Source organism: Parasteatoda tepidariorum, chromosome 9, assembly GCF_043381705.1.
Source record: "Parasteatoda tepidariorum isolate YZ-2023 chromosome 9, CAS_Ptep_4.0, whole genome shotgun sequence".
NCBI classification, from domain to species: Eukaryota; Metazoa; Arthropoda; class Arachnida; order Araneae; family Theridiidae; genus Parasteatoda; species Parasteatoda tepidariorum.
In genome coordinates this window covers 42,109,822-42,137,749 of record NC_092212.1, presented here as the reverse complement: position 1 = coordinate 42,137,749, position 27,928 = coordinate 42,109,822, and the positions used below count along the sequence as shown (strand labels likewise).

Below are 27,928 nucleotides of genomic sequence, written 5' to 3'. Positions count from 1 at the left end.
TTAAAATTATAAATTTTACCATTATTTTTAAAAAAGTGGCAATCGTATTCAGAGTTTCGGAATCCTTGCATTTTGCAAGCAAAATGAAAATAAACATTTACTGTCAAATTTGACAATTGTGATGTGTCTTTTCGATAAATCATGATTGAAGGTAAGACTAAATGCTAGTTGTAATTAAAAATTGGTTTCAAGCAAATTTTTTTGATTTTAACTTGAACGTTTTATTAGTTTAAAAAAGGCGCATATGTTATGGATAGATTTATGAAGATTTTCTTAAAATAATTTTTGTTAGAAACTAATAATGTAAGGTTTTCTTCTTTGTGAGTTTCTATGAACAGCGAAGAAAAAAAAAGAATGACATAATTTTCTTGCATTAGAATCACGTAGTTTAAAACTGCGTTTCATAAATAATTCATCGGATTTCATGAAACCTAATGTTAACTATGAACATATGCTTATAACGAATATTTCTCTTGTGTTATGCATTTATAATAAATTTAAGTTGGTTTAAGACAAGTTTTTAATATTGCTGCGCTTGGCATATGGTTTAATAATTTTTAAATCTTATCTTAATTTCAGCAATAACAAAAGTTACTTCGACAAAAATACTTTATCTTCAACTTATTAAATGCCTGTTTATAATGTTGTGATTTGCAATGATATTAAAAATGTATATGAATTTGGAATTTTGTTTATTTTTCTGACATTTATTATACCTTACAATATTTCTTAAACATAAACTTTTGTATTCATACTCGAGCATGCATTAAGTATAGAGGATTTTTCATTCCTTAAGGGAAGATATTTACTGATTCAATAAAGTGGAAAAGTTCGTTTGTAAACAGAAACCTTTGTGTTTAGTGCTTGGCTTGAATATTAGTATAATAATTGCACTAACTTAGTCATAACTCATTTATTTTCATATTTATTATTGGTATTTTTTTAAAAAACTAATGGCTTTAAATTAATGAATATGCTGTTTATGGATTAAACTTTTCATTTCAAATTTTTTTCATAAGTTAAAAAAAGATAATTTGTAAATAACCAAATTTTTTCTATTTTAAGTACATATTAATATTTTTCTCTTAAAGATTCACAGTAACAGAATTCGATGTATTTTCTTGTATGATAGTATTTCACCTAACAATGAAACTCTTTAAAAGATTTCTAGAAAATTAGGTTGTGAGAAAATTTTTACATTATATTAATCTTCTGATCAAAATTTTATGTAGTGTGGCTTTGAGGAGAACTCCTCCAGACTAAAAGTCAGGGGCTGTCTTCTACAATGGTAACAAGTGTGAGCACATTTCTAATGGGGGTGAAATTGAGGAAAGAAGGTGTCGATTTGTTTACTCACGACGACCTATGCCAAGATTAAGATAAAACTATTCACCCACCCCTATTCGAAGTGACTTTTCCTCGTAACTATGGTACCCGCCACGACGCGAGACGGGTGTCTGGAATAGTTCTCCTGAAAGACGCACTATGCTTCATGATAATTGGACAACAACAACAAATAATAAATTGAATGTCTTTTTTTCCTCTTTAAGAGTTCTCAATTTACATATCTTCATTTCTATTTATATATATTTATAAATGTTATAATTTTTATTCTTTTAGTTCCCACCGAAGCATCAGCATTTCTGCTTGCTGTAGTTTTTTGTTTAATTTTATTGGTGTTGTTCTACTTGTATATGACAAAAAATGCATGTTTTGCTACAATTGGAGGATTTCCGTGTTGTGACAAACCTTTGGGTGATAACCAGCCTGCAACTAAAGATTTAGGTAATTGGCATTTCATTTTAAAAATTGCTATTTAATTATTTATATATAATTCAGTAAGAATCAAAATACAGTTGTAGTAACTCAGGGGTCTGTTTAGAAGAAATTTGGGTCCGTTAACAGTTCCTTCACAAAATATTTTTTCATAAAAACGGACCTTTCACGAAATAATTTATCTCTTAATCGGACCCTTCACAATTTTGTTTATCTTCATTATTGTCTTGTTAATCGAAAAACTCTTCCCCGGGGGGGGGGGGGNTAAGTTTCCTTTAGTTTAAATTCCAAATGTAGTATTCTAAGAAAATATTTCTACTTTTACAAACATCGTGTGTGCATTCTTATCAATATTAAATCATAATTTTTTTTTGTGAATAAATAATTGATCAATTTATATTTATTCATAAAATTAATTAATAAAATATTCTGTAAATAAAAATAAATTTCTGGCAATTTTTTAAATAAAACATTATAAATTTAAGAATTGTTTAAGTTTACTTAATGCATTACACATTAAAAGTAATACATTAGTAAGTATGTATTACTTTTAATATTGTAGTGTTATTTAAGATAGGTCAATTGAAATTATTAAAAATGTGAGTGATTTTGTTTCCATTATTCACCTGAAATGAATATTCTGTGTTGAACAGTATAGGCTAAATGCCAAATATTTGTATGTTGCATCTCTAATTCAGTAGCAGCAATTGTTGTGCAGAATCTTGCATCTATTTACAATTTACAAACTTGAAAAGGTTTTTAACAATTTTTGCAATAACAGACCCTATTTGCTCAAATGCACAAAAGTAGGACCCTGGTTGAAAGAATGTGACTTAACGCTTATTTTATATTCACAAATTATGAATAGTTTTTTCGCAATTTTACAAAAACAGGACCTTTCACAAAATGTCTGGGCAGACCCCTGTAAGTCCTTATGATGAGGAGCAAGAAAACAGTGGTAAATTTAAATGTTACAAAGATTATTATTAAATAATAAGAATGATTATGTACTATTATCTTTTAAACACCTCTGATTATAAATATTGAGGATAATATATAACTATGAAATTTACTTTATTATTTCCTTTGAATTCAATCCTTAGATAATTAAAAAAAAAACAATTTTAGAGTGAAAAATAAATAGTTGTTTTTTTTAAAAATTCTTATTGAAATCCATCCTGCAGTGGAGTGATCGTAAGACACAGTTCCTGGTAGATAACTGAATTCAAGCTCCACTAGCAGCTATCAGTGAGGGGATGTGTGACTACATTGACCAACCTGCATAAGGCTGAAAATGCATTCTATCAGTCCTCAATATACTGTTTTACAATAAAGTGGTTAACTTCGTGTGCATGTCGTCAGGATACGAGAGTGGGAGAGTCTCTCCCCTCTGCAAAACATCAAAAATTGTGATGGCATGTCCTCGGATTATCTTCAAAAATGTTTCTCAGGCTGTTGCCAATAGCTCATAGTGAGGCTCTAGTGTGATGTAAATAATGCACTACTATTACTAGTTATTAAAATCCTTCAGAAACAGTGAATTATTGTGTGAATGTCATTATCTAAGGGGAGTTTTTTCCTCTGAAATCGGGAAGAATTAATAGGAAATCATAATAATCATGGTGCGTAGCGTTTTTAAAAAGTTCTTAAAGGTGCTTATTTTCATTTTCTAAAAGCCTTTAAAGGTGCCTTTTCGTTCGGTGTTTTTAAAAAGTGCTTAATTTTCCCTTTTCGAGAATGAGATTTTTTTCTTTACCATCTCGATTTTTGCCACGTATTATGTAAAAGCGGGCTTTTCACATTGTTCTATTCAACATTTTCACAATTCATTCAACCACAATCCATTTCAGCGTACTATCGGTCCGTAGCTTATGAAAGTGCCAATCATTTTAATGTTTGATGAAATACTTGCATGTGTCCTTCATGTGTTTCTACAGAGCTGGGTTTGGTGAGACTATTGCACTCTCATGTGCAACGCTACTACAATTTGGAGGATATTCTCAATTTCCACCTTCATTTTCCTCCCTCTGATATGATCAAACTGAAAAATTTCTTGATCGTTTTATAATGGCTAATACAATCAAGAAAAGAGTTCTTTGTCAGAAACTAGTTATTTTATCATGATTGTGTGAAGTCTTTGAAAATTATTTTGCATTTTGTAAATGTATAATGTGCTTAAAAATGTTTTTTGAGCACTTAGAAGGTGCTTATTTTTTGTTGAAAGATTTGGCTACTCACGCTGATGATAATTTATTTTTCCTTAAAAAAAAGATTTGTTACTTTTTTGTAACTCTACGAAATAGAAAAAATTTCTAGTGATTATGTTTGGTTTTTCAAAAACTTTTAGATAGATAATGCATCTGAATTTGCTGGTTAATTACTACTACACGATAAAATTGATTGGTTCAAAATATGAGGTAAAAATCAAATTTGAAAGGTAAAAGTAAATTAAAAAAAATAATAGAAAAAGAAATTAAATAAAAATGAATTTCATGTTACTAAGTGTAATTTTGATTACATTAGCGAAACTAATTCTGTTTATTATTAACATTGATAATATTTCTACCAATTTTTAAAAATATAGTTTGAAAGTATTCAACAAAACCACCTTTATAAAAACATACCATTGTAATTTCCTAAATGAATGAGCATTGGTTAATTGATAAAAAATTATGGACCATATTAAGAACGCAGATGAAATTTTGCTGGTTTTTGTTTCATGAATTATTTATATTTATAAAGTTTTTGAAATTTTGTTCTATTATAGTCTTATTTTTTAAAAGTTCAACTGTATGATGAAAAGTATTTTATATTTAATTTGCTAATATAAAAGTATTTTATGCTAACAGATTTGTTATGCCTACTGTTTTATTTCTTTTATTATTTTATAATTTGATTTTAAATTTGTTAACTAATTTTAAAGTTTATAATTATTTATTAAACAAGGTTCCCATGTGTGAGGGAAAATTGTCCGGGAATTTTATTTTAACACTAAAAAACAGGGAACAGTCAGGGAAAGTTGAAAATTTTTTACAAAAAACTTGGAAACTTCTTATATGCCTATACCTGGAAAATAACCAGTCTTAGAATTGTCAGTAACAGTAATCAGTTATTGAGATTACAGTTAAATGGTTCTAACATCTATCACAATTATTTTATAAAATTCTACTTTTTAGTAAAACTTTTCCATGTTTCTATTCTCATTCTATCATATGTTTTTGCTCACAAAATCTAATATTTGACATTACAAAAAAAAAAAAAGTTTTTCGATGAAAAATTGCATGGTATAAATAAATGGGGTATGGATTTGTGGCAAAGCTGAAGCATCTGTTAAAGGTTGGTGTCATAATGACGTGTAAACTTTAGAAAATTGTTAAAATTATTACTATTATTTTTTTTAAAAACATTTTCTCTAGTTTTAATTTTATTTTTCCAAACATAAAGTGAATCTGAGTGATACTGCTAAAATTTTGTGATACAATATATCTGTGTCAGTAAATATATATTTTGGCATTTTTTATGAGGTTAGAATCAAGTTCTTAAAACTGGTGACAGCAATATAGTCGACATCACAAACTTTTGATTTTGAATTTGCTTTACTTTGAAGTATTTTAAAATTTAAAAAAATTTTTTTTTTCTCCTATACTCCTATTATTTTTTAGTACCAAATAACTAGATGATTCATTAATAAATAAGAATGTGAACATTCAAAGAAATAAATATTGAATAATTTTAGTGTACATATATAAATTGCTAAATTATGTTGAAATTTTTAAAGGATTATCAATTTTTATCCCTAGGTACTTTAATGATGCAAAATTATAAGGGAAGTACATTAAAACAAATAAAAAATTAATTTTATTTATCTCTTATATCACCTTAACCCACTGCTGGTTCTACATGCATCATCTACATGCATTTACATGCTTAATCTGCAGTCTTTTCTGCAAAGCAAAACCGGTTTTTCCATGTTAATAGATATAGAAATACTATACGGGAACATTCTCCCAATTTTGCCTGTTTGCTAAACCACCAGTGGGTTAAAGTATTCTTTATTTTTTTGTTTGTACTTTTTATTTTTGTTTTGTTATTTTTTTATGTTATGTTTTCTACTTTTGCATGTGTTATATTTATTTTTGGTTATTTTATTTTCCTTTTTAATTATAATTTCAGAATCTGTTGAGGGTATTAAGGTTTTAGCAACTCAGGTTAAGGTGAGTTTTTGTAATGGGTTAAAATTACTTTTAAAGAACATTGCTTATGATTAAAAAATATGTATGTCTTATAGTTTATTCGTTTTTGGTTCTGTGTTTTTGCCAATTTCATTTCATTAAATGTGTTTGATAATTTTTATAATTATGTGTTTGATAATTTTAAACATATTTGATACAACTTTAGCATTTAATAGAGAAATTATTACTTTCATTGAGCATAAAATATTTTGCAACCTTATCTCTATGCTAGTTGATATTTAGAATTATTTATTAAATTTTTATGAAAAGGATGAATAGTTATAGTATTATAATAAATATTTGTTTCAGGTATAATCTCTGTTGGAAAATAGAACGAATTATAATTTAGCTCAAACATTGCAGCTGTTTACTAAAATCAATTAAGGAGTTATGTTTCAATGTTCAATTTAGTTCAGGAAAAACTAAACTTGGAATGAAAAAAAAAAAGAAATTTTTTCTTATTTGCTTTGTTGTTGATATGAGGCATGTAGCAAGTACTATACAACAGACCAACTCTTTTTCATTAAAATTTAAATTTTGCATTTAAACCATTGGTTTGAATATTTATTGAAACTTTTAAAAAATATCATGCTCAGAAAAATAATGCTACATTGGTAAGAATGTGCCTCTCCTCATCGGGCAGTTGGGAATGCAAACTGCCTTATGCTTACATATTCCTTACTGCTTGTGCTTATAAAATACATAGATAGCCTTATTTTACTTTACACGGTGTTTAAAGTGCTCTAAATAAATATCCCTGTGTTACGTACCATTTTTAATCCTTCAAAACCATTAATAATTTACTTTCCAAATTGCTTTTATTAAAAATTGGACGGCATAATTTTCATTTGATACATAATTTTGCAATAATAGTAATGTGGCAATTAAATAACTAAATTGAATAGATTAATTTCTCTTTTTTATTTTTTCAGTTTTTCCTGATTCATATTTAACTGCTTTGGAGCATTTCAAAATTTAGCAACATAATCTGTTTGCAGTTTGTGTTTTTATATTTGTATTAAAATTGAAAGTTTTGATGCTTGTTCTGTTGTATTTTTTAATTTATTTTGTGAAAAATAATGATAAAATTATTTGTTAATTAAAATCTTACTAAAACAGTGCATCATTTATGCGTTATTTTGATGATTGTGAATTACTTTCTTTTATGCTACAATAAATGAAACTACAATTAATAGAAACGTAAAATAATAATAATAAAAAAAAATCATACATTTTTCGTAAAATGTTTTTTTACTCAATAATGCAGTTTAATGTAGTTCCGTCACCGGAATAGGTATCGTTTTTAAAAATTGCTTAAAGGTGCTTATTTTCAATTTTCATTTTTTTCATTAGGTGTTTTTAAAAAGTGCTTAATTTTTTCTTTTCCAAAATAAGGTATTTTTTCTTTGCCATGCTGATTTTCGCCACGAATTATGCAAAAAGTGTGAGTTTTACATTGTTCTATTCAGCCTTTTCACAATTCATTCAACCACAATCCATTTTGGCATTCGATGAAGGACTTGCGAATACGTGTGTGCGTCTTCTTAGCTGGGTTCGGTGAGATTTTTGCACTCACATGTGTAACTCTGCTGCATTTTGCAAGATATTCTCAATTACAGTCTTCATTTTCAACCCTCTGTTATCGAACCGAAAAGTCTCTTGATTCTTTTTATAAAGGCTAATATAATCATGAAAAGAGTTCTTTGTCAGAAACTAGTCATTTTATCATTATCATGTAAAGTCTTTGAAAATTATTTTGCACTTTTTTAAGTATGTAGTCCTTACAATTTTTTTTGAGTGCTTAAGCATGGTGCATAGCATTTTTAAAAGGTGCTTATTCTTTATTTTCGTTTTTTGAAAGCCTTTAAAGGTACTTTTTTTCATGGGGCGTTTTTAAAAAGTGCTTAATTTTCCCTTTTCGAAAATGAGATTTTTCTTTCTTTACCATGTTGATTTTTGCCACGTATTATGCAAAAGCTTGCTTTTCATCTATTCAACGTTATTCACAATTCATTCAACCACAATCAACTTCGCCGTAACATTGACCCCCGTAGCGTATAAAAACGCCAATCATTTTACATGTTTGATGAAATACTTGGGAGTCTGTATGTGCGTCTACTGAGCTGGGTTCGGTGAGATTCTAGCACTCTCATGTGCAACTCTTCTGCATTTTGCAAGATATTCTCAATTTCAGGCTTCATTTTCCACCCTCTGACATCGAACTGAAAAATATCTCTTTGAAAATTATTTTGCCCTTTGTTAATGTATATAGGGCTTAAAAATATTTTTTAAGTGCTTACAAAGTACTTAAAAGGTGCTTATTTTTGGCTGAAAGATTTGGCTATGCACCCTGTTAAAAAGTACTTAAAAGATGTACATTTTTTGTTGAAAGGTTTGGCTATGCACCTTTGCTGTGGTTTATATATTACTTTGCGGCATACATTGAATGATATTCATTTGATTTTACATATTATTTTAGGTAATGCTTTTCAATATGAGGAAGTGGATTCTTCCACAGACAGTGAAGACGAAGTTTTGCAGCGATTTCAACAGTCTTCCAGTCTTTATAATGGCTTGCGTAAAATAAGTAGTGGTGACAACTGTGATGCGGATGGAGGGAATATAATAGAAAATCATGAGACACACCGCAGCTTATTTCCTTCTTCTTTAACACCGTACAATGGATCTTCCAGTCACTGTAAGTATTATCTACCATTTTTAAGTTAGCAAGATTGTTTTATTTTCATTTTTTGTATATTTATTGTAGCCTATTTTTTTAAAATTGTTATTAAAATTCCTTTTAAAGATAAGACATTATTTTTCATTAACTATGTAACTGAGACCATTGTAGTACATATTAATATCTTGATCTGGTAATTTAAGAAGAAGAAAACTGTGTTATAAGCGTACTTGAATTCTTTCATTGTTTGTGAAAACTGTATTCTTTTGTTTTTAACTTATTTGTGCTTAGCATTCATTTAAGTAGATTATTTTTTCCCCAATTGAATTAAGTGATAGCACAATATTATGATATATTACTCGTATAAATAATGATATTTATACCTGAAGTCATATTTATGATTTTATTTATTTCAGCTAGAATGTCAATAGAAAGAAATATTCTGGCATAAGCCCCTTTTCCCCCCTCTGTACGTTAGTATTAGTATTATCATTACCACATTAGTATTATCATTTTTTCATTAGATAGGACACATCAAGAAAATTTTTGAATTTTATATTATTATATTGGAATAGATAACTTTTACAAATGTTGAAAATTAATTTTAACGTAATTGTTTTATTTTATTATTTTTTTTTAAACAAACAATGCATTTTTAAAACATAAAGTTATAAAATAATTTAAGTAAAAACTCATTTGGGATTATTTACATAAAAAAACTGCTCACTATAAATTACTATTTTTTAATAAAATAAGTCATATCATAAAGATAATTTTATACACTTTCTTGTATTCTACATGAAATTTCTAGTAAATATGATAATGACGATGAATGTGATAAAAACAATGAAGGTGATAAAATGAAAATGAAACGAAATTAACTACATTTTTGTCATTATATTATTGAGCTAGAAATAATATTATGTTCAAAGAATTGAAGGGTTAAGACTGTTGTTACCTATTTATAAAATTTAAGAACATCTCAGCCTTCATATAATTTAGAAGATACATTTTAAAAATAGCTTCTAAACTTTGCACAGCTTGCAAACCATTACAGTAAAACAATCTCTAACTCTAAAGATATCTGAGTATTCCACATTTTATTCAAAAATAGAAATTTAATATGAAAATTTAGAGTAGAACTAAAAAACTGTGACATTTTTTAAAAAGAATTATTTGTTAAAAAAAACCCTCCTTTTTTCCCTTTCTTCTTTAGTATTATCATTTTTTAATAAGAAAGTACACACCAAGACAATGTCACAATATTTGAGAGAAAAATTTTGTGAAGTATACTTGGTGGTGTAAGTGAAAACAATAACTGGAGAAGGAGATTTAACTTTACAAGAACTGTACAAGATTTATAAACAACCTGATATTATTAAATACATAAAAATAAATAGAATGAATTAGATCGCCCACGTGATTCGAATGAGTGACGACAACACAATGAAAAAGATACTGCTTTTTAGACTCACTGGAAAAAGAAAACGGGGAAGGCCGCGGTTGAGGTGGGCTGACGCAGTGGAGTCTGATTTTCTCGCAATTAATGAAAAGAATTGGAGATCAAAGATAAACCGGAAGTCGTCATGGAGAAGCCTTCATAGGAAGGCATTGGCTCACATTGGGCTGTCTGGCCAACTATTATGATGACACACCAAGACAATTTTTGTATTTTATATTATTGTACTGGAATAGATTATAACTTTTGAAAATGTTGAAAATTAACTAAACATAATTGTCTTATTTTATAATTATTATTTTTAAACAAACAAAAAATTTTTAAAATATGAAGTTAGAAAATAATTTTTTAAGTGGTAATTTGTTTAGGGTTACTTACATAAAAAAACTGCTCACTATAAATAACTATTTTTTTTATAAAATAAGTCATATCATAAAAATAACTTTGTACACTTTCTAGTATTCACCATGAATTTTCTAGTGAATACAAACTTAATGCAGGATAACTTTTTATGTTTTACATGAACGGTTGAGGTGGGCTGACGCAGTGGAGTCTGATTTTCTCGCAATTAATGAAAAGAATTGGCGATCAAAGATAAACCGGAAGTCGTCATGGAGAAGCCTTCATAGGAAGGCATTGGCTCACATTGGGCTGTCTGGCCAACTATTATGATGACACACCAAGACAATTTTTGTATTTTATATTATTGTACTGGAATAGATTATAACTTTTGAAAATGTTGAAAATTAACTAAACATAATTGTCTTATTTTATAATTATTATTTTTAAACAAACAAAAAATTTTTAAAATATGAAGTTAGAAAATAATTTTTTAAGTGGTAATTTGTTTAGGGTTACTTACATAAAAAAACTGCTCACTGTAAATAACTATTTTTTAATAAAATAAGTCATATCATAAAAATAACTTTGTACACTTTCTAGTATTCACCATGAATTTTCTAGTGAATACAAACTTAATGCAGGATAACTTTTTATGTTTTACATGAATGGAAAAATTTAAGAACTAGTTTTGAACAGCTGTACAAACTGTTATTAGGTAAACATGAAATTATCTTCCTTATTTTATTGAAAAGTAGCACAATTTATTGTGCAAATAATAAGTGACACTTTTTTTTAATATTTGTGCTGATAAAATAATTTAAATGTTTCAAAATTGGCAAGCTATGGAATCTATTGCTTTAAAACAGTCTTATACATTACTTATTAATAACTCACATCTTATTTTGATAGTGAAAGTGTCTGATTCAAATAAAAGAGGAAGTCATGATCCAATATCTATGCTTGAGAAGGGAGGAGTGGGGAAATCAGGAAGTACTGTTTCCTTCTCCAGTGAGGCCAGCGAAAGTGAAGAAACACCAGATGATGGTCAGGCTGTAATACAGCCACTCTTAGATAGCCGTACAACTCAGCAGTATGAGAATAGTGCCTTCCAAACAGCTGATCATTCTCCTGCTGCTTCAAATGATACATTTTCCGCTTGTGGAGATTCTGTCATGGAAGTAAGAAATTATATTTTAATGTTTTGTGTTAGTGTCAAAGTGAGTAGGGTTAGTTTTTTTGTTTGTAGTTATTTATTTTTGTTGTTATCGAAGTAATAATGTGATTAGCTGAAATGAATAATTTCATTGAGTAGATGAATGTGTTGGTAATTTGCAAAATTATCTTAGTTCAGAAGTTTCTTTGCTTCGTTAGTGCCTTTTAGTGTTTATAAAAATTACTCCCATTATGGTAACTATCGTAAATGTGCTCGTTTTTATGTATACTCAAATAATTTTATGTTTAAAATTTTATTTTGAAAAAAAGGCATATTCATAATTTCTCAGTATTTGCTCAGTAATTTTAATGCATGAAATGAAATTGGCAAAAGTGATTTGTTTTTTTATACATATGCTTGTTTTTGTTCTTTTATTATTTCTTTGTTAATTTTTTTTATGTATAATTGAAGTCTTGCTATTCAGTAATATGTTAATCTGCCTACAACTAATATTGACTTCTGTATATAACTAACAGAAACGAACAATGTGAAATTAACTTTAAATTTGACCGTCAAAATCCAGAGAAATGTGAAGAATTAGTTGAGTTTCTCAATCTGTTGATGTTAAATAAAGTTTTTACTTTATTTATTTTTTTATATTTATAGGTTCCTTATTTAACCCTTTATAAAACCACAGGAAGCATTCTTTCCTCATTATTTCTGGAAATTCCTTCTAAAACTCTTTAGGGTTTTTAAGACTATTCAAACTGTAAAATGTTTATGTCTGATTGGGACCATTTTTTTAAAAGTTATACGAACTTAAACTGCAATGAATGTCTTATTGTTGTTATATAATCACTATGACTACAGTTATTTCTAAATAAAATTTTATTCCCAAACTTTATTACCCAATCATAAAATGTTAATTTTTTTTTTAGCAAACTGTTTAATTGGGTTTGCTTATTCAATTAGCTTGATTGTATATTTATTTATATATTTAGGGAACATTACTTTAATACAGATGTCTCCATGTATCTTGATATGAAACTTTTCAGTTCCATATCAAGATTCTTTATGAAACCTTGTATGAATTTAATCACTAGCTAATATTTTTTTTAATGATTACCAGTTTTTTAGAGAAATATTTTAATATATTTATAAACCTATACTTTACTTTATTACAATTACTGATTTAAATTAAGTTGGTTCTAAACTGGGTTGGCAAGGTTTAGGACAGAATCCACGGTTTAAACCCTGGTTTAAACCGTCCTGTCCAAAACCCCTTTGTCCAAAACTGTCTTAAACTGTCCAAAACCCTTTTACTCAAATTATGTCACAATTTTATCTGAACAATATCTAAGAGGTAAAATAAACATAGAACTAATAACATATTGATAATTAAATATACTAGAGAATATTTGTTTTTAAAAGTATAATGTTTTATTAATATTGTTTGACTCTTCAATTTAAACAAAGGAAGATTAATCAGTAATCAAGTTCAATTGGTCCTCTCATTCAATAGTACATAACTGAAGTTTGGCCTTGCCATACAGGTTAAAATATTAGGGACTAAGTGCTTGGTTCGTCATAAACAGGTTTATTTATCTATAGTACTATTCAAGAATACTTTTATTTCATTCATGTTCAATTCTTTTAGCATAGTGGTGATACATCACCAGTGTCAGTAACTGAAACTGATGTTATGCCCTTCAAAACTGTTAATACATTTTTCAGTTATTTTGTATTTTCAATTTAAACTAATATATTTATATTTAAAAACAATTTTTTTTAAAAAAGATGTCTTTTTTTTATCAATCTGTGATGCAGAAATTATAACATTTTTTAAAAAAAAAATTTTGTGAAAAATAAAAAATTAATTTTTAAACAAATTTAGTATTTTTTTTAAAAAAATTTATTATTTTTTAATATTGCCATATTTATCCTTATGCAAAAATATTATTTATCAGTATTAAAAGCATATTTATATTTAAAGGATTAGGTATTCACTTTTGTTGTTCAATGAATTGTGGAGCTTCAAAAATTATAAACCTTTTCCTATTATATTATATTATTTTCTTTTAATAGGTTATAGTAAATTGTACAAAAAATATTAAATATTTATTGATGCATGTAATTATTATGTGTAAAATGGTTACTCCTATAGAATTTTTACCTTTTACCAAAGTTCAAGGTTTTGGACGCTTTAAGGCAGTTTAGGTCAGTTTTACCCAGTTTAGGACAGTTTGACCCAGTTTAGGACAGTTTTACCCAGTTTAAGACAGTAAAACCCACGTGTCCTGTCCAAAACCAGTTTAGGACGTTCAAAACCCCAACCCTGGTTCTAAAGCTTTAATCTTAGAAGTTGATTTTTTAACTTGAATTATACAAAAACAATTGTCCCGATTATGCAATACTTGGTAATAGTTTTCTTTTTAAAATAAAGAGAAAAAAACTTTTATTATTGTATTGATTAGGATCAGATCTTTGATGTGAATGATCTTCAATGCAATATTGAAGAACAAGAGACCAGTAGTGCTGTTCGTTGTGGCTCTCTTGAAGTTGGGTTCGCTTATGATTCTCCGTTGAAGAAAATGACAGTTCATGTTCTTCAAGCTCAAGATTTACCTGATAGAGAGAGAGGAGGCTCAAATCATGTTCAAGTTAGTTCAATTTCAAATTATTTTTTTTTAGCAAGAATATTATTGAGCCTTGTGTCAGAATTTTTTCAGGTTTTCCGCGACATACCTCTCTAATACTAATATCTTTCTGCAAGATACTTAAAAATCACAAATATACATGTTACTAATTTAAAGCAATAGAAGCGTTAACTTCAAAAAATAAATAAATAAATAAATTGGATAAAAAAAAATAATTTTTTTAATTGAATATGCAATATGTTTTTTTTATTCTAATATTATGGGAAATATTTTCGCATTTTGTAGGAAGATAACACGCTAATTATTTCCTTTTTTGCATTTTGTAATTCATCATCACATTAAAAAAATAAAAAATCATGAAATCTGTAGCAGTAACTACTGGGGGGGAAAAAGATCAACTCCGAAATCACGCGAATTGAACTCTTTAAAAGGGGTTACTAAATGTGGGTTTTCATTTAGAGATTCAGTTTTTGTAATAAATAATATTGTATTAAAAATATTAGATTTTAAAAGCTATGTGTAAATCAGTAGTAATAACTGCATGAAAAAACATAAAACAATTTTTACAGAAAAAAACCCAAATTTTTTACTTCATTATTCTCTCTTTTTCATTATTCTTAAATGGGAATAGAAAAATCATAATCATTTTTTTACCACTCTTATGCACAGAAAAGGCATCTTTTGAATAAAGATAAAGTAATTTGAAAACTTCTGCAGAAAAGAAAAGCTAAATTTTTTACTTCCCAAAGAAAAAATCTTTCTGCAAGAATTTGGTAACGTTTTGCAAAAATTTTGCCGTGTTGCCACGATTCTGCCACGGAGTTATTGAGTATCTTTAATGCCTTTTTTTTGAAAGAGTATAAGTGGTGTACTTGTTTTTAATAAAATACTTGCCATGTAAGCAATAGATGTGTAAGTTTTTTTAAAGTTAATATTTCTATTTTTGTTTGTTTTTCCTCAAATCTTTTTAAAATATAATTAAAACAAGAAATTTGTCATGATCAGAGACTACGAAGTTTCTTGATTAATGTGATTGAAAATATGCTAGATGTAATCTATAAATATACCTTGCAAAAACGTTAAATTTTTATCTGAAGAATGAAGTTAAATATTAATTTTGGTAAATTTGGCTAGTTATTCTATTTGAATTTAATAATTGAAACATTAAATACTGTGAGTTGCACAGCTTTAAATAAAAAGTTTGTTAAACATAAATATATATTGTAGAAAATACAAATGTACTAACATCTGTACTTTCAGTACAGAGGTCCTGGTAACCAATAAAGATTCCTGACTGGTTCTGAGTATCAGATGAAAATTGCTTGGCTAATTCTGGTATCCCAGTCAAAATTTTATTGATTTCCAGGCTAATTCCAGGTACCCAGAAAAATTTGGTTTTAATACTCAGCCGGTTCAGGGTATCCACCTGGGTACCATTACATTTATGCAAAATTAATATTAAAAAAATATGAAAAATTGTTTAATTTTCTATTCGTCAAATATTTTACAAGATATTATTCTATATAAATAATGGTATATTTTTATTTTTTGCTTTTTAAACTCAATTTTAAAAAAAATCTAAAGGAAAGAAGGGGCAATAGTGGTTGTGCTATTATGTGTATTTGCATTACATATAGAACAAACTATGAAAATCTCCCATGGTTAGCCCAATGGTGACAGAATTTTAACGAGACTGGTTGGAAATTAAATTAATTAGTATGAAGTGTGCTTTCTTGGAAAAATTTAGTTTAAAGTTACCTGTAGACAAATTTATTGAAAAATGCATCTTTTCAATATAAATTTAAATCAACTTATTCTGAAAATGTAATAATTGTTTCTAAGTGAGTGTTTTGTTGAATTATAAATAAAACAGAAAGATTTTTCTAAAACAAGTATAAACTACCTTCAAAATATTTATTTATCAATTTTTGTTTAAACAATTGTCCTAGTTTTTATACGTGCTTTTATTTACTTGGAAATTAGTCAATAATATTTAAATTATTGAAAATCTTAAATTAATTAATGTGTTACTTGTAAGAAAATATTTAATTTCTATTTGTAATTGTGGTCTATTATGAAATGCTAAGCTTACAAAACCAAATAATTAAAATATATTGCATTTACTCCTTTGCTGATTGTAAATTTAATATGAGAGCAATGCCTATATTGTATTTTTATAGTTATCTTAGAATTTTATTCATTATGATTTTATTAATTTTAAATAAATGTCCATACAAATCCCTATTTCTAATTTTGTGTTTATTTAACTATCATACTAAGTTAGTTAAAGTAGTTTACAACTTAATTTCTGAATTTGCATGTCTTTCTTCTAAGTGGACATCTATCTTTAGCAAATGCTTCAAATATATTTCTCTGTCACAAAGAGGTGTTCACTTTATCAATATTAAGAAAAAAATTCAAAAAATTAAAAGCAATTAAAAATAATACTTCCAATGGAAAAACGCGCTAAGCAGCAGAGAATCCGAAAGGAATTGAAGCAAAAGAAACAATGAAATATGAAAAAAAAAATAAATAAATGGATAAGTTTGACAACCGAAGCTGACGTCTTCAGGGGGTACCAGCTCCGGAAGTCATAAAAGCAAAACCTTTTCCACCGAGAGAGCACAACAAAAGTCTAAAATCGCTCTCTCTGTACCCCAAAGGTTTTGCCAAAGTCCAGCAAGAGAATACAATACATAATATAAAATATAAAACACATAAAGCAAATAAGGATAAAAACAAAAGGATAAAACATAAAGGATAAAAACAAGGCAAATTGTTTCGTCTATTGTTTGTATTTGTCTATTCTTATGTATTTGTATAACTTTGAAAAGCAGCGTGTTAAAATATGCTTTATAACATATTAAAAAATTGCAAAGTTTTGTGGTACTAACAAAATTTGATTTAGACTTAGTATGTAATTTGCTTTTAATTTTAATAGAACGTTAGCCACACATCATATTTGATGTATTTTTTTAAAGTTATGTTTGACAGTAGTGTTGTAAAGTAACATATTAAAACATGCATGAATATTGCAAAGTTTTTGTCATTTTATTGTTTCTGGTGAGTTTATAGCAGATAGTTTTTTTTTTCTGTTGTAAATTTTTTTCTTCGAAAATACTCCGGTTTTTTATAATGGGTTTAAGCTTTAGTTTCAATTAGAATTTATTAAAAACTTTATTTTATTTTTAAAAAATTATATCAATTTGTACTGACACTGTTCTGTGTCTGTAATTTTCTTTTTATGATTGTATCTCCACATAGTAGTCACAATATGAAGGGTTAAAAGATGTGTTTAACAAATCTTTGTTTCAAAGCTGTTTAACATAATTAGCATGAATCATTGTGAACCTGGATAATTCTTTTTTCACCCTTGTCTTCGCATTTGAGTTTCTAATTTTATAACCATATTTTTTATGTTTTATTTATTTATTATTATTTTTTTTGCTGTCTGTGTCACTTTTTGCTGTATTTATACTTTAATTACAATATAATATAATGTTGATTATTATTAGTTGCTTTATGTATGAATAATTTTTTTTTCATTCTGTAACTTGAAATTGTAAAAGGATTATGAAGTATATTCCTTTTACAATTATATAAAATATTTAAAATATAAAATATTTTTTATATAAAACTTTTAAATGGAATATGAAGTTTAATTAATACATTTTTTTTCATTAAATGTTTCTTCACATTTACAAAATTAGTATTCTATTTATTAGGTTAGACTTCTTTTGTTACCCCACAAAAGGCAAAAGTTCAAAACTAAAATCAGAACTGGTTGCAAGCCACAATTCAATGAGAGTTTTATCTTTAATCGAATATCCCCAGGTAAGTTTAGCGTCTCTTCAAAAATAATAAATTTATGGATACTAGTTTATTTTTTTTTGTGATATCATTATTTTATGTCTTAAATTAAATTTTTTTTTATTAGTTGTTATTAGTCATTTTGCCTTTTCATGATTTTTGGGGAACTCAGTAGAAAAACACCTTCAGTAGAATTCAGTGAATTTGAAAATAAAATCATCATTGAAATATATACAATGAGAAAATGTCTCTAAAACATTGTTTGACCTTGAAATTCTATTATTTAATGTGTTGATTTAAAAAGTTATTGCACACAGTACCAACCATAATGCAGTAAAACCTCTCGGGAGTGACCACTCTCTGTTCCGCAGTAAAATGGTCGTTAATGGAGGTTGGTCATTCTTAAGTGACTTCATTGACTTCAAAATATTTTTGAAAGTATATGAATTTTCACAAGCAATTTTAATTTTACTCAGTGTCATTTTCTTAGTAGGGAAATGCTACTTGTGTTCGCATCGTAAAAACCGGATTGATGAATAAAATTTAGAGTCAATAAAAATGATACTGATATAATTATGTGTAAAAACAAATTTACCAATTATGAATGATAGAGCTATTTTAAATAAATAAAAAATTATGTTTTTTGTTTAAGTTTGCTTTTAATTTTATATCATGAAAGTTAGTTAGCTTTAAAAAATGAGAAGAGTTTTATTTGTTTTATGATGAATAGTTTTTTTTATAAATACCTTTTATTTTTATAATTTAACTTTCAACTTTAAAACTAATTCATTGATAACATCACCTTTAGTACACTGACTGCAAAATGAGGTTGTTGATCTATTTCAGAGATCATCAGAAAGAACTCTCTAAATAAGAGCCACTCACAAATAATTTAAATTCATTGTTTTGTTACAATTTTTTGTTTTGATATTTTTTCGTGTTTCCTTATTTGACATTTTCCACATTTGGGGCAGAAGTTTACCCAGTAGCTAGGGGAGGTTTTGCGGGTCTCTTCTAAACGTTTTCTTCAACACAAAGTCTATGGAAAAAATTTCATGCCTTTCAAAAGTGGTCGCAATTAGAGAGGGTCGCTATACACAAGTGGTCTTTCCTGAAAGTTTCTCTGTATATTCTTAGACCAGAAGTTTTGATGTTGTGTAAATGTTACTTAATATGGTATTCTAAGCCAGCGGTTCCCAAATGATGTTAATGTCAACGGAACCCAACATTTTTTTTTATTAGCATTTTTGAAAACTAATTATATTTAGATCCAATCAATCATTTATTATTCAGTTATTATTCCAATTATTTTCATGAAATTATATTTAAAGCAATATGCCAAAGAGAGAAAAAGGAAAATTTTTAAGTAAGTATATAATTTTTCCAACGACAATTATAAAAAATTATGAAAAGAACATGCATTTATAAAAACTTGCGATAGTATTTCACATTGCGTTTTTCAAATCAAAATAAAATAACTGAATTCTGTAATAAAGAAATACATTTCTTAAATAGCCATTTTCAGTGTTTATTACAGTTTTTTTTTAAGAACAGCAATATGAAGAGAAATTTTTAGCTAGACTAGATTCATTTCCAAGACTGCCAATTCAACTGTCTAACTTAAATCCTACTTTTAAGATTATTAATGATAAAATAATGAAATTTTTTTATTCCTCTTTCTAAATTTTAAATGTCAAAAAAAGAGTTTTCTTAATAGTTATAACGTATACAATTGTCATTATTTACTTTAATTATTAAGTCGTTGTTCCACCAGATGAAGTTTGATTATGTAGGGTTCCATAGCCAAAGAAATTGCAAAAATGCATGGGACATCACATCAGAACACACATCAGATCAAAAATATAATATATAAAAATCGAAATATAATATAAGAGTGAAATATTTTCAAAAAATGCATTCAGTGCTATTTTTTTCCCTCTTTTTTCTTCTTCTTGGGAATTCGAAAAAGACCCACTTTTTTCGGTGTTTTTGTTCCTTTTTTAGTAATGATAAAAAATTTCAACGATGTTTATTAATTTTTCGCAAACAGCATTCATGCATTTGTGTATATTATACATGCCTGATTTCCATATGACGCCCGGTGGCTGAGTGGTAGCGCTGCACGATGTCATGCCACAGGTGCTTGGTTCGATCTCTGGGTCGGGCAAGGTTGACTCAGCCTTTCACCCCTTCAGTGGGTCGATTAAAAGAGTAACAAGCATGCTTGGGGACTAAACAGTGGGGGTTCTGCATTGGGCTAACCTCTCAACTGGAACATCTGCTGTTGCACCCCAGAGCCCAAAGGTCAAGAAAGCTGAGCTAGGCACAGTAGGCCTTGGCCCTCTATGTGCTGTTGCGCCACTGAGTTTAGTAGATTTCCATATATTTTGAAAAATCCTATAGATATCATATTTGTAATTATGCCTTCATAGCAGATGAGATTTTTATGAACTTCTTTTGATTTAAATACTCTTGTCTCATATTTAAATATCGATTAGAGGAATATAACTGATTATTAAAACAGACATTTCAAAAGTGAAAACTGTATGAAATAATTTGGCACTTACGCATTTTATCAGAAGTTTTACTACATACTATCATTGTAATTCAAATAACAGTGATTAATTAAGCTTTTCGTTTTATTAATGTTTATTCATATTTCTAGTGAAACAATTAATTTTAAATTTATTATAAGATTTCTAAGATAAAATAAAAGTTAATTTTACTATATCTAGAAAAGGATAATCTATATTATGACACATATTTCATAGTTACATAGAACAAACAATTGCTTATTTACTTTGTTTATAAAAGTTAAGATTATAGTTTTATAAACACAAATAAATATTTCTAAATGAGTGTAAAGCTTCTTTTTTTTAAAAACAAAACAAATGTGTAATTGATGATTCTGTTTCTTTTTGTTTAGAGGAGCTAAATGGCATGGGTGTGCGTTTTCGTTTAAATGGATGTGAACGCATGAGAAGGGAACATTTAATTGGAGAATGCATAGTTCACTTTTCATCAATTCGAATGGATCAGCAAACAACTCTATGGCTTACTTTGGAACCAAGATCAAACATAACAGTGTGTATACATTTTACTTATTCATATTTTGATTCATTTGAACAAATGTATTTAATATGCATATTTTTGTTTTATATAAATTTTTTTTAAATTTGATTTTAGTTAAGCATTTTTGTAAAAAAATTTTTTGTCAAATTTTCATGTATTTGATTTAGTAAAATAATATTTAATTGTACACAGGACAGTTTTATTGTTGATATAATTTTTGAAAAGTAAATTTTTTTTAATTTAAAATTTTGTTTTTAAGATATATGTTTTTGATGATTTGTTGTTTGTTATATGTTTTTCATTCCATATTGTTTTATGCATTTCAGAAATTTTACTTATTTTTAAAAATAGTTTTATGTGTCAATGAAAAAAAAGTTAATTTTCTCGTTAGCATTAAATTTTCATTTAATGCTCGACCTCTACCAATTTCTTAATTTTCTGCTTTTTATGCTAATTGTTGATATATGAAAGTTAACACAATAAGCAGAAAATTAAGAAATTAGTTAACTGTTTTATAAAACAGTTAACTGGTGTAGTAATTTACCACTCTCGAGAAGTAAAACTTAACTGTAAATAACCTCTGTGATTGTTTTAGCACTGTGGTTGACATATGTCAGGAGTGATATAGAAATTATTGCGGGTAGTCATACTCAAGTTGCCTGTCTTACTAATATTGACTAATTGTAAGAACTTGTGTATTAAAAAAGACTTGTGTCATGCAAAATTAAGCATAAAATATTTTATATGCTTAATAATATTGATATTTGCTTGGGATTCGAAAACTACTTCATGGTTAATTTTATAAAGTTTCATTTTTAATGCTCCCCACCAACGCATTTTAAGTTTGGAAGCTAAGAAAGGGATTATAACCTTTAGACAAAGACCTTGGCAATACTTTGTAATAAATCATAGCCAATGCATGGATTCCTTAGGACGTGTACTCTAGGGATTAGGCCTTGGAGCTACACTCTTTGGACATATATCTAAAAATTCAACATCTTGTTATTAAAATTTATTTTTACAAAAAATGACTTGTGTGTGTACAGCTGAATGAAGAGTCATTTTTTTATATGTAGAGCTCTAGCAGCAACTATTTCACCAAGTAATATTATTCATTTCAATGATATAAAAATATGATTTTCTAATTTACCTATTGTTTTATCTTTATAGCTTCATTTTATCTCCAATATGTTCTTATTATGCTGATGTAGAATTATTTATTTTATTTTTAGCATTCAGATTCAAGGGCAGATATCACAAGTCTGGCCAGAAGTGATAGTACGGGATCTACTCAATCCATGCAGCATGGTGGGCTGCCAGAACTCCTTTTGGGATTAGCATATAATGGAACAACTGGACGGCTTTCTATTGAAGTTAACAAAGGCAGTCATTTTCGAAATGTCTCGATGAACAGAGCTCCAGGTAAAGATCCTGAATGCACAATATGCGTAATGATAAACGGAACACCTTAAATACTCTTGCAAAAAGAAAGTATGCTTTTATGTCTGATTTCATAACTTAAAACGTCTTCTGCATTAACTAATTAGCTTATTTAAAGTTATCCCTTTGAATTATTAAAATCGCATGTAATGTAAAAATTATATCATTAGAACAAAAGTTATTCAGTTGTTCCATTTTTTATTTTGTACACTTGTAAAATTTAACTGTATTTTAGCATTTATGTCTGACAAAAATTTTAAATAAGAAAATTTAATTTATAATAGGATATTTAGTTTAGTTAACCTTTTCGTGATGGGAGTAGCAAAGGCACGCTTATTACTAAGGCCGAGAATCTCTAGGGCCAGAAATTTTTTGCCGTTAAATCTTAAATCCATGAAATAAACGAAATATGAGCACATTCTTCAATAATGTTTTTTAAAGTAGACAAACGACATATACTTTATGTATTCTTTATTCACATACATTATTTACTTAATTTTTCTTGTAATAAATTTTTAAAAAAATTTTTTTTTTCAGAATTTATTTATCATTTAATGATTTTTGTCATTACACAGAGAACTAAATATGTTTTTGGCAGCTAAATATGTTACATAAATTTTTTTTTAGAATTAAAAATCAGAAAACAGGGATTTACATGCACAATCCTACGTTACAATTCTGGCATTTGTAATTACTCTTTTTGCTGTTTTGGAGGAGTTTTGCTGAAATGTGAATTAATGAAGCATAGTCATCTAATTTTCTTAGTAGTTTCTTTTGAACAATATTTTGAAAAATGTCTCTCAGTTAATCTGAGAAGATTTAATTATCCTGCTAATCCTGGTGTGATATTTACATTGGTGCCTTTAGAGGAAAACTGAGAAATAATTTGATTCACTGAATTAGGCCAATAATTAAGGAGAGATTCTTTTTTTTTCTTGAAAATAACATTGGTGTTAAATACAGCATTATCTATGATATTAAAGTAAAGTTTTTTTATACCATTTTGCAGTTTTCCTGAAGGATAGATACTGAATTATGATGGCATTGCTTAAGTGTGTCCAGAGTGTATTGTAATTTTTATTGTATATTACAATACACTCTGCCTTCATGGTAGGTTCATCATGGTTACCTATCTCCTGATCACTTTTCCCAATATCTTGCAGTTTTGCATCATGCACTGTTGATTTTAATAACCGTCGTTTAACAGCCGACCCAAGTTTTGGGTTTAGGACTACTAATGTACAACTATGTAGCCTTGTAATTTTGAACCCAATCCAAAAGACAAAAGGAATCCTGGTTCAAGGATTGGGAAAAATTTGCCTTTGGTGGAATTAACCCTCATTTGCTTTACATTGAGAGGAGGACCACGAGAACCTCCCACGGTTAGCCTGATGGCAAAGGGACTCTAAACCCTGATACGTCTACCACTGAGAATATTTCCCGTCAGCAGTGTGGTCGGGGCAAGCCAGGTGTGGAATTCGTATCGACCAGCTGTTGTTGGGATTCGAACTTGGTTCACCTCATTGGAAGGTGCTGACTCCTCATTGGACCCTTGAGCGATCGCGACTCTCTCAGTATGATTAGCATTTTTTGTCTATTTTTGAAAGCACTTAAAGTACTTTTTCTGAAAAACCAGCATAGCATCTCTCTGATTTTCATTTTGGATGGCTGAAAATTTTCAGGTATTTATTGCCTTTGCATTACGGTAGCGCAAGTATTTGTTTCTAATCTGAAAAGTTCATCTGTCAATGATAAGGCGTAAAAAAACATTCAATGTATAAATGAGATCCTTGACAAAAAACTTCAAGTGCAGATTTGACAACTAATTTCCCACATTATCCTGATGTTACTTTTTATTGTAACTTTTCCTGTATAAATAAAAAATTTTTTATTAATGACCTTTACAATTGACTGTAACTATTTAGGTGCTAATATTGCCAGTAGATAAAATCCATAATATTCAAATCCATTATATTTCATTGTAACACATTATGTAGTTAATTGTAATAAAAATTTCTCTTCTTGTCAGAAATATATAATTTGTTGCTAACTTTTTTCCGTTTCACAGACACTTACGTAAAGCTGTGTTTAGTATCTTCAAATGGACAAGAGCTTGCTCGAAGTAAAACATCTGTACGTCGAGGTCAACCAAATCCACTTTTTAAAGAAACCTTCATTTTTCAAGTAAGTCTATCCTGGAATTATGGAATTTTAATTCTAACATATATCAATCAATAATGCTGTTCTATTGTTTTAAGATATTTTGAATATTTTCTAGCAGTAAATACCTGAATTAATTTTTAATATATTTATAAAATAGCTAAATTTATTTGTAAAGATAAGAACTGACAGATTAACCTTTTTGATGCCTCACTTGATTTTGAATTAAAAGACAGCAGTAGTTTTTGTGCCATCTGATAAATATAAGAAGCAGGTTAGTCCTAAATACTTTTTTCATTTGACGAAAATCTTACATTTCATTAAGAAAAATGAAACTTCTATTTTAATATAATCACCAATTCATTTTTTTACCACATGTAAAATATTTACCCATTTCAACCTCCTGGATGAGTTTCATTTCATCTGAAAAATTGCAAAGAAGACTGATCTGATTTCAAAACATACGTGTTGTGACAAAATGATACATTTACAGTTTAGAGTGTGAGCTAAAGTGTTCATTAGCTTTTACTTCAATCTTAATGGATCTCACTGCTAAAAGTACTCGTTTTACTATACTTTACTTCTACTCAACCTCTCTGCTCTTTGCCTTTACTATGGGAAACTGAAGCCTAGAAAGTAATGCAAAATGAAGATTCCATGGTAAAAAAATACACTCTTTCAGAGATGTATTAAGGGTGGGGTAAGCCATCACCTCCTACATCAAAAAGCCTCCACACGGTCCTTTATAAGTACTCCGCACAGACTATTTAAAAAATGAACCAGTTGTGCGCATGGATCCAAAACCTTTTATAAAAGTAATTGAGAAAAATTCATCATATGTATTTGAGAATTGAATCTGTAGTGGTTGACAAGTGAATAAGGCAAACCAATAATATTCAGAAATAAAACAAACTTTTAGTCATATATTTGCTACCATTTTCTTATTTTAACTAGATTTTGTATTAAGTGACTCGTTCTGAATGTGGATATCCTTCACAGTGGTCTGATCGGACTACCTATAAAAAACCGTGTGGAGGCTTTCAGTTAAAGGAGGCGTTGGGTAAGCGGATATATGTCCATGGCCCTACCTTCCTAGAACTCTTAAAGGATCTACAATGTAATATTCAAAAAAAATTTTTTTATAAGATATAAAAATGTAAGTTTTTTAAAAACTAATTTTTGCATTCCAAATTCGAAAATCTTGTATCATACAAAGGGAATAGAAAGGAAAGTGATAATCTCTAGGAGATCTGCAAAAAAGGGGAACAAAAACTTTAATCAAATTACAGAATTAAAAGATACAATTTATTTAAGCAATTTTAGATGTTTATTTAAGCGTAAAATTTTTTACTACGGACAGACAACTTCTGTTACATGGATGAATTATGAAAAGTTAAAAAAAAAGAAAAATCTTAGGTTGTTTACTTACAGGAATAAAATTTGGAAATAGCAAAAATAATTGTTTTAATAATAAATGGCCCAATTCATTCATTTTTGTCGTGACAGATGTTTGATAGAAAGTGAATATTGAAAGGGGCCTGTAAAATGGTTTGGTTAATCCCCTACAAAGTCTAGCAATAAAGCTTCTCATCATGTTGACTGAATGGCCTTTTAAACATTAACAGAATTATTTGCAGATTTTTTTTAAAAGCCTAACTTGTAGTTTTTTCAATTGCTCCTTACCATTTTAAATGAATGAAATTTTCTGTTTACTCAATTCTGTCTGAAATGAAATTGCTGCTAAAAAAAATAAATATTTTTGTTAGATTTCTAAAATCTGTGCAAAAGTGCAGCATCAAATTTTTATAGATTTAATTTTATGTTAATTTGTTTAAAGTTACTTAAAATTCCAATTACTCAAATAACAATCAATTCAGTTTTTTTCAAGTAAATTATCAGTTTTAGTATAGATTGCATTATATTCTATATTTTCTTGGAACAGGTTGCTTTATTCCAACTTCCTGATGTCACTCTCATGATATCCGTTTATAACAAGCGAAGCATGAAGCGCAAAGAAATGATTGGCTGGTTTTCTCTTGGATTGAACAGCAGTGGTGATGAAGAACTTGCTCACTGGAATGATATGCGAGAAAACAGAGGTGAACAAGTATGCCGATGGCACGTGCTTTTGGAAACTTAATGGCTATTGCAAAATTTTTTCCAAGCAATTTTTATCTCACCCCACTAACAGGTTTCCGGCTTTTAACGGTTTCTGGCCTGTTTAATGTGAATGTTGATGTTGATGGGCACTTGAAGCTTTCTGCCGTGAAGGCAATGTCACCTGGCCAACACCATTTTCTTGAAGCAGAACCTTCCCTTGTGTCGCTTTCTTAACACCATTGTTGGTAATTGTTGGCTCTCTCTTGGCACTACATCTTCCTCAGATATAGGGGATAAAAAAAAAACCTACTTTGCGAAAAACATTGAGAGCCAACTTTCCCTTTTTGAAATTCATTAATCTAGCGCCTTTTCATTAAGTTTCCATTGGTAGTTTGCACTTGTTAAGAGCTGTTTGTTACCACTGTAACCCTTGCGCCAATTGTAATCTGTCTGAAATATTTGTAGAAAATGTTTGATGTTTAACTTATTTTTTGTTTATACTAAAACACTTTAATGTTATTTTTTCAGATATAATTTTCTAAAACGTGGTTTCTGCACGTTAAGAAAATTTATATTTAAAAAAAAGAGAAAAAAAAGCTGGGTATTTGAGTTTATAAGTTAAGAATCTCAGAAATTATTTTGAAATAAGTATTTAACAATACTTATTACTGATCTCGTATTTTCATCGGAGGATAATATTATAACATACTTGTTTAGTTTCCTGATATTTTCATTTTTAATGTTTTTAAATTGAGAATGTTTTTGCCAAAATCAACGTAGATTGTATTGCAATCATTCAAATTTATGTGATAAAATTCATCTTAAAAAAACTTCAGGAAAAAGTTTTATTGAAAAAAAAAGCTATTAAGAAACTTGTTGAAGTAGCAAACTGTATTTTTAGTTTGCAGTTTTATATTTATGTTTATTTATTGAAGTGTTCTTTATGTTACATGAGTTTATACCAACGTTAATTTTTCTTGTTTTTTTATATTTGATTATTGTTTAATGTGTACATAAATATAAATAAATGTATTATTTTGAATAATA

General features: G+C 28.0%; 1 protein-coding gene across 1 annotated transcript; it reads left to right on the top strand.

The window, feature by feature from the left end:
- The first annotated feature begins 34 nt into the window (after positions 1 to 34).
- LOC107439790 (Synaptotagmin 14) lies at positions 35 to 27,928 on the top strand. The gene is made up of 10 exons (XM_016052497.3): positions 35 to 151; positions 1,621 to 1,785; positions 8,488 to 8,706; positions 11,399 to 11,667; positions 14,117 to 14,302; positions 18,025 to 18,133; positions 21,036 to 21,193; positions 22,414 to 22,603; positions 24,690 to 24,805; positions 26,724 to 27,928. Exons 1-10 carry the CDS (start codon positions 142 to 144, stop codon positions 26,919 to 26,921), a joined length of 1,620 nt encoding a protein of 539 aa, XP_015907983.1. The 5' UTR covers positions 35 to 141; the 3' UTR covers positions 26,922 to 27,928.

What these genes read in the sequence shown, in the direction of transcription:
- LOC107439790 (XM_016052497.3), top strand. An exon ending in GCCTGCAACTAAAGATTTAG is followed by an intron (nt 1,786 to 8,487) that starts GTAATTGGCATT and finishes ATATTATTTTAG; the next exon opens with GTAATGCTTTTCAATATGAG. An exon ending in GAGGCTCAAATCATGTTCAA is followed by an intron (nt 14,303 to 18,024) that starts GTTAGTTCAATT and finishes TCTATTTATTAG; the next exon opens with GTTAGACTTCTTTTGTTACC.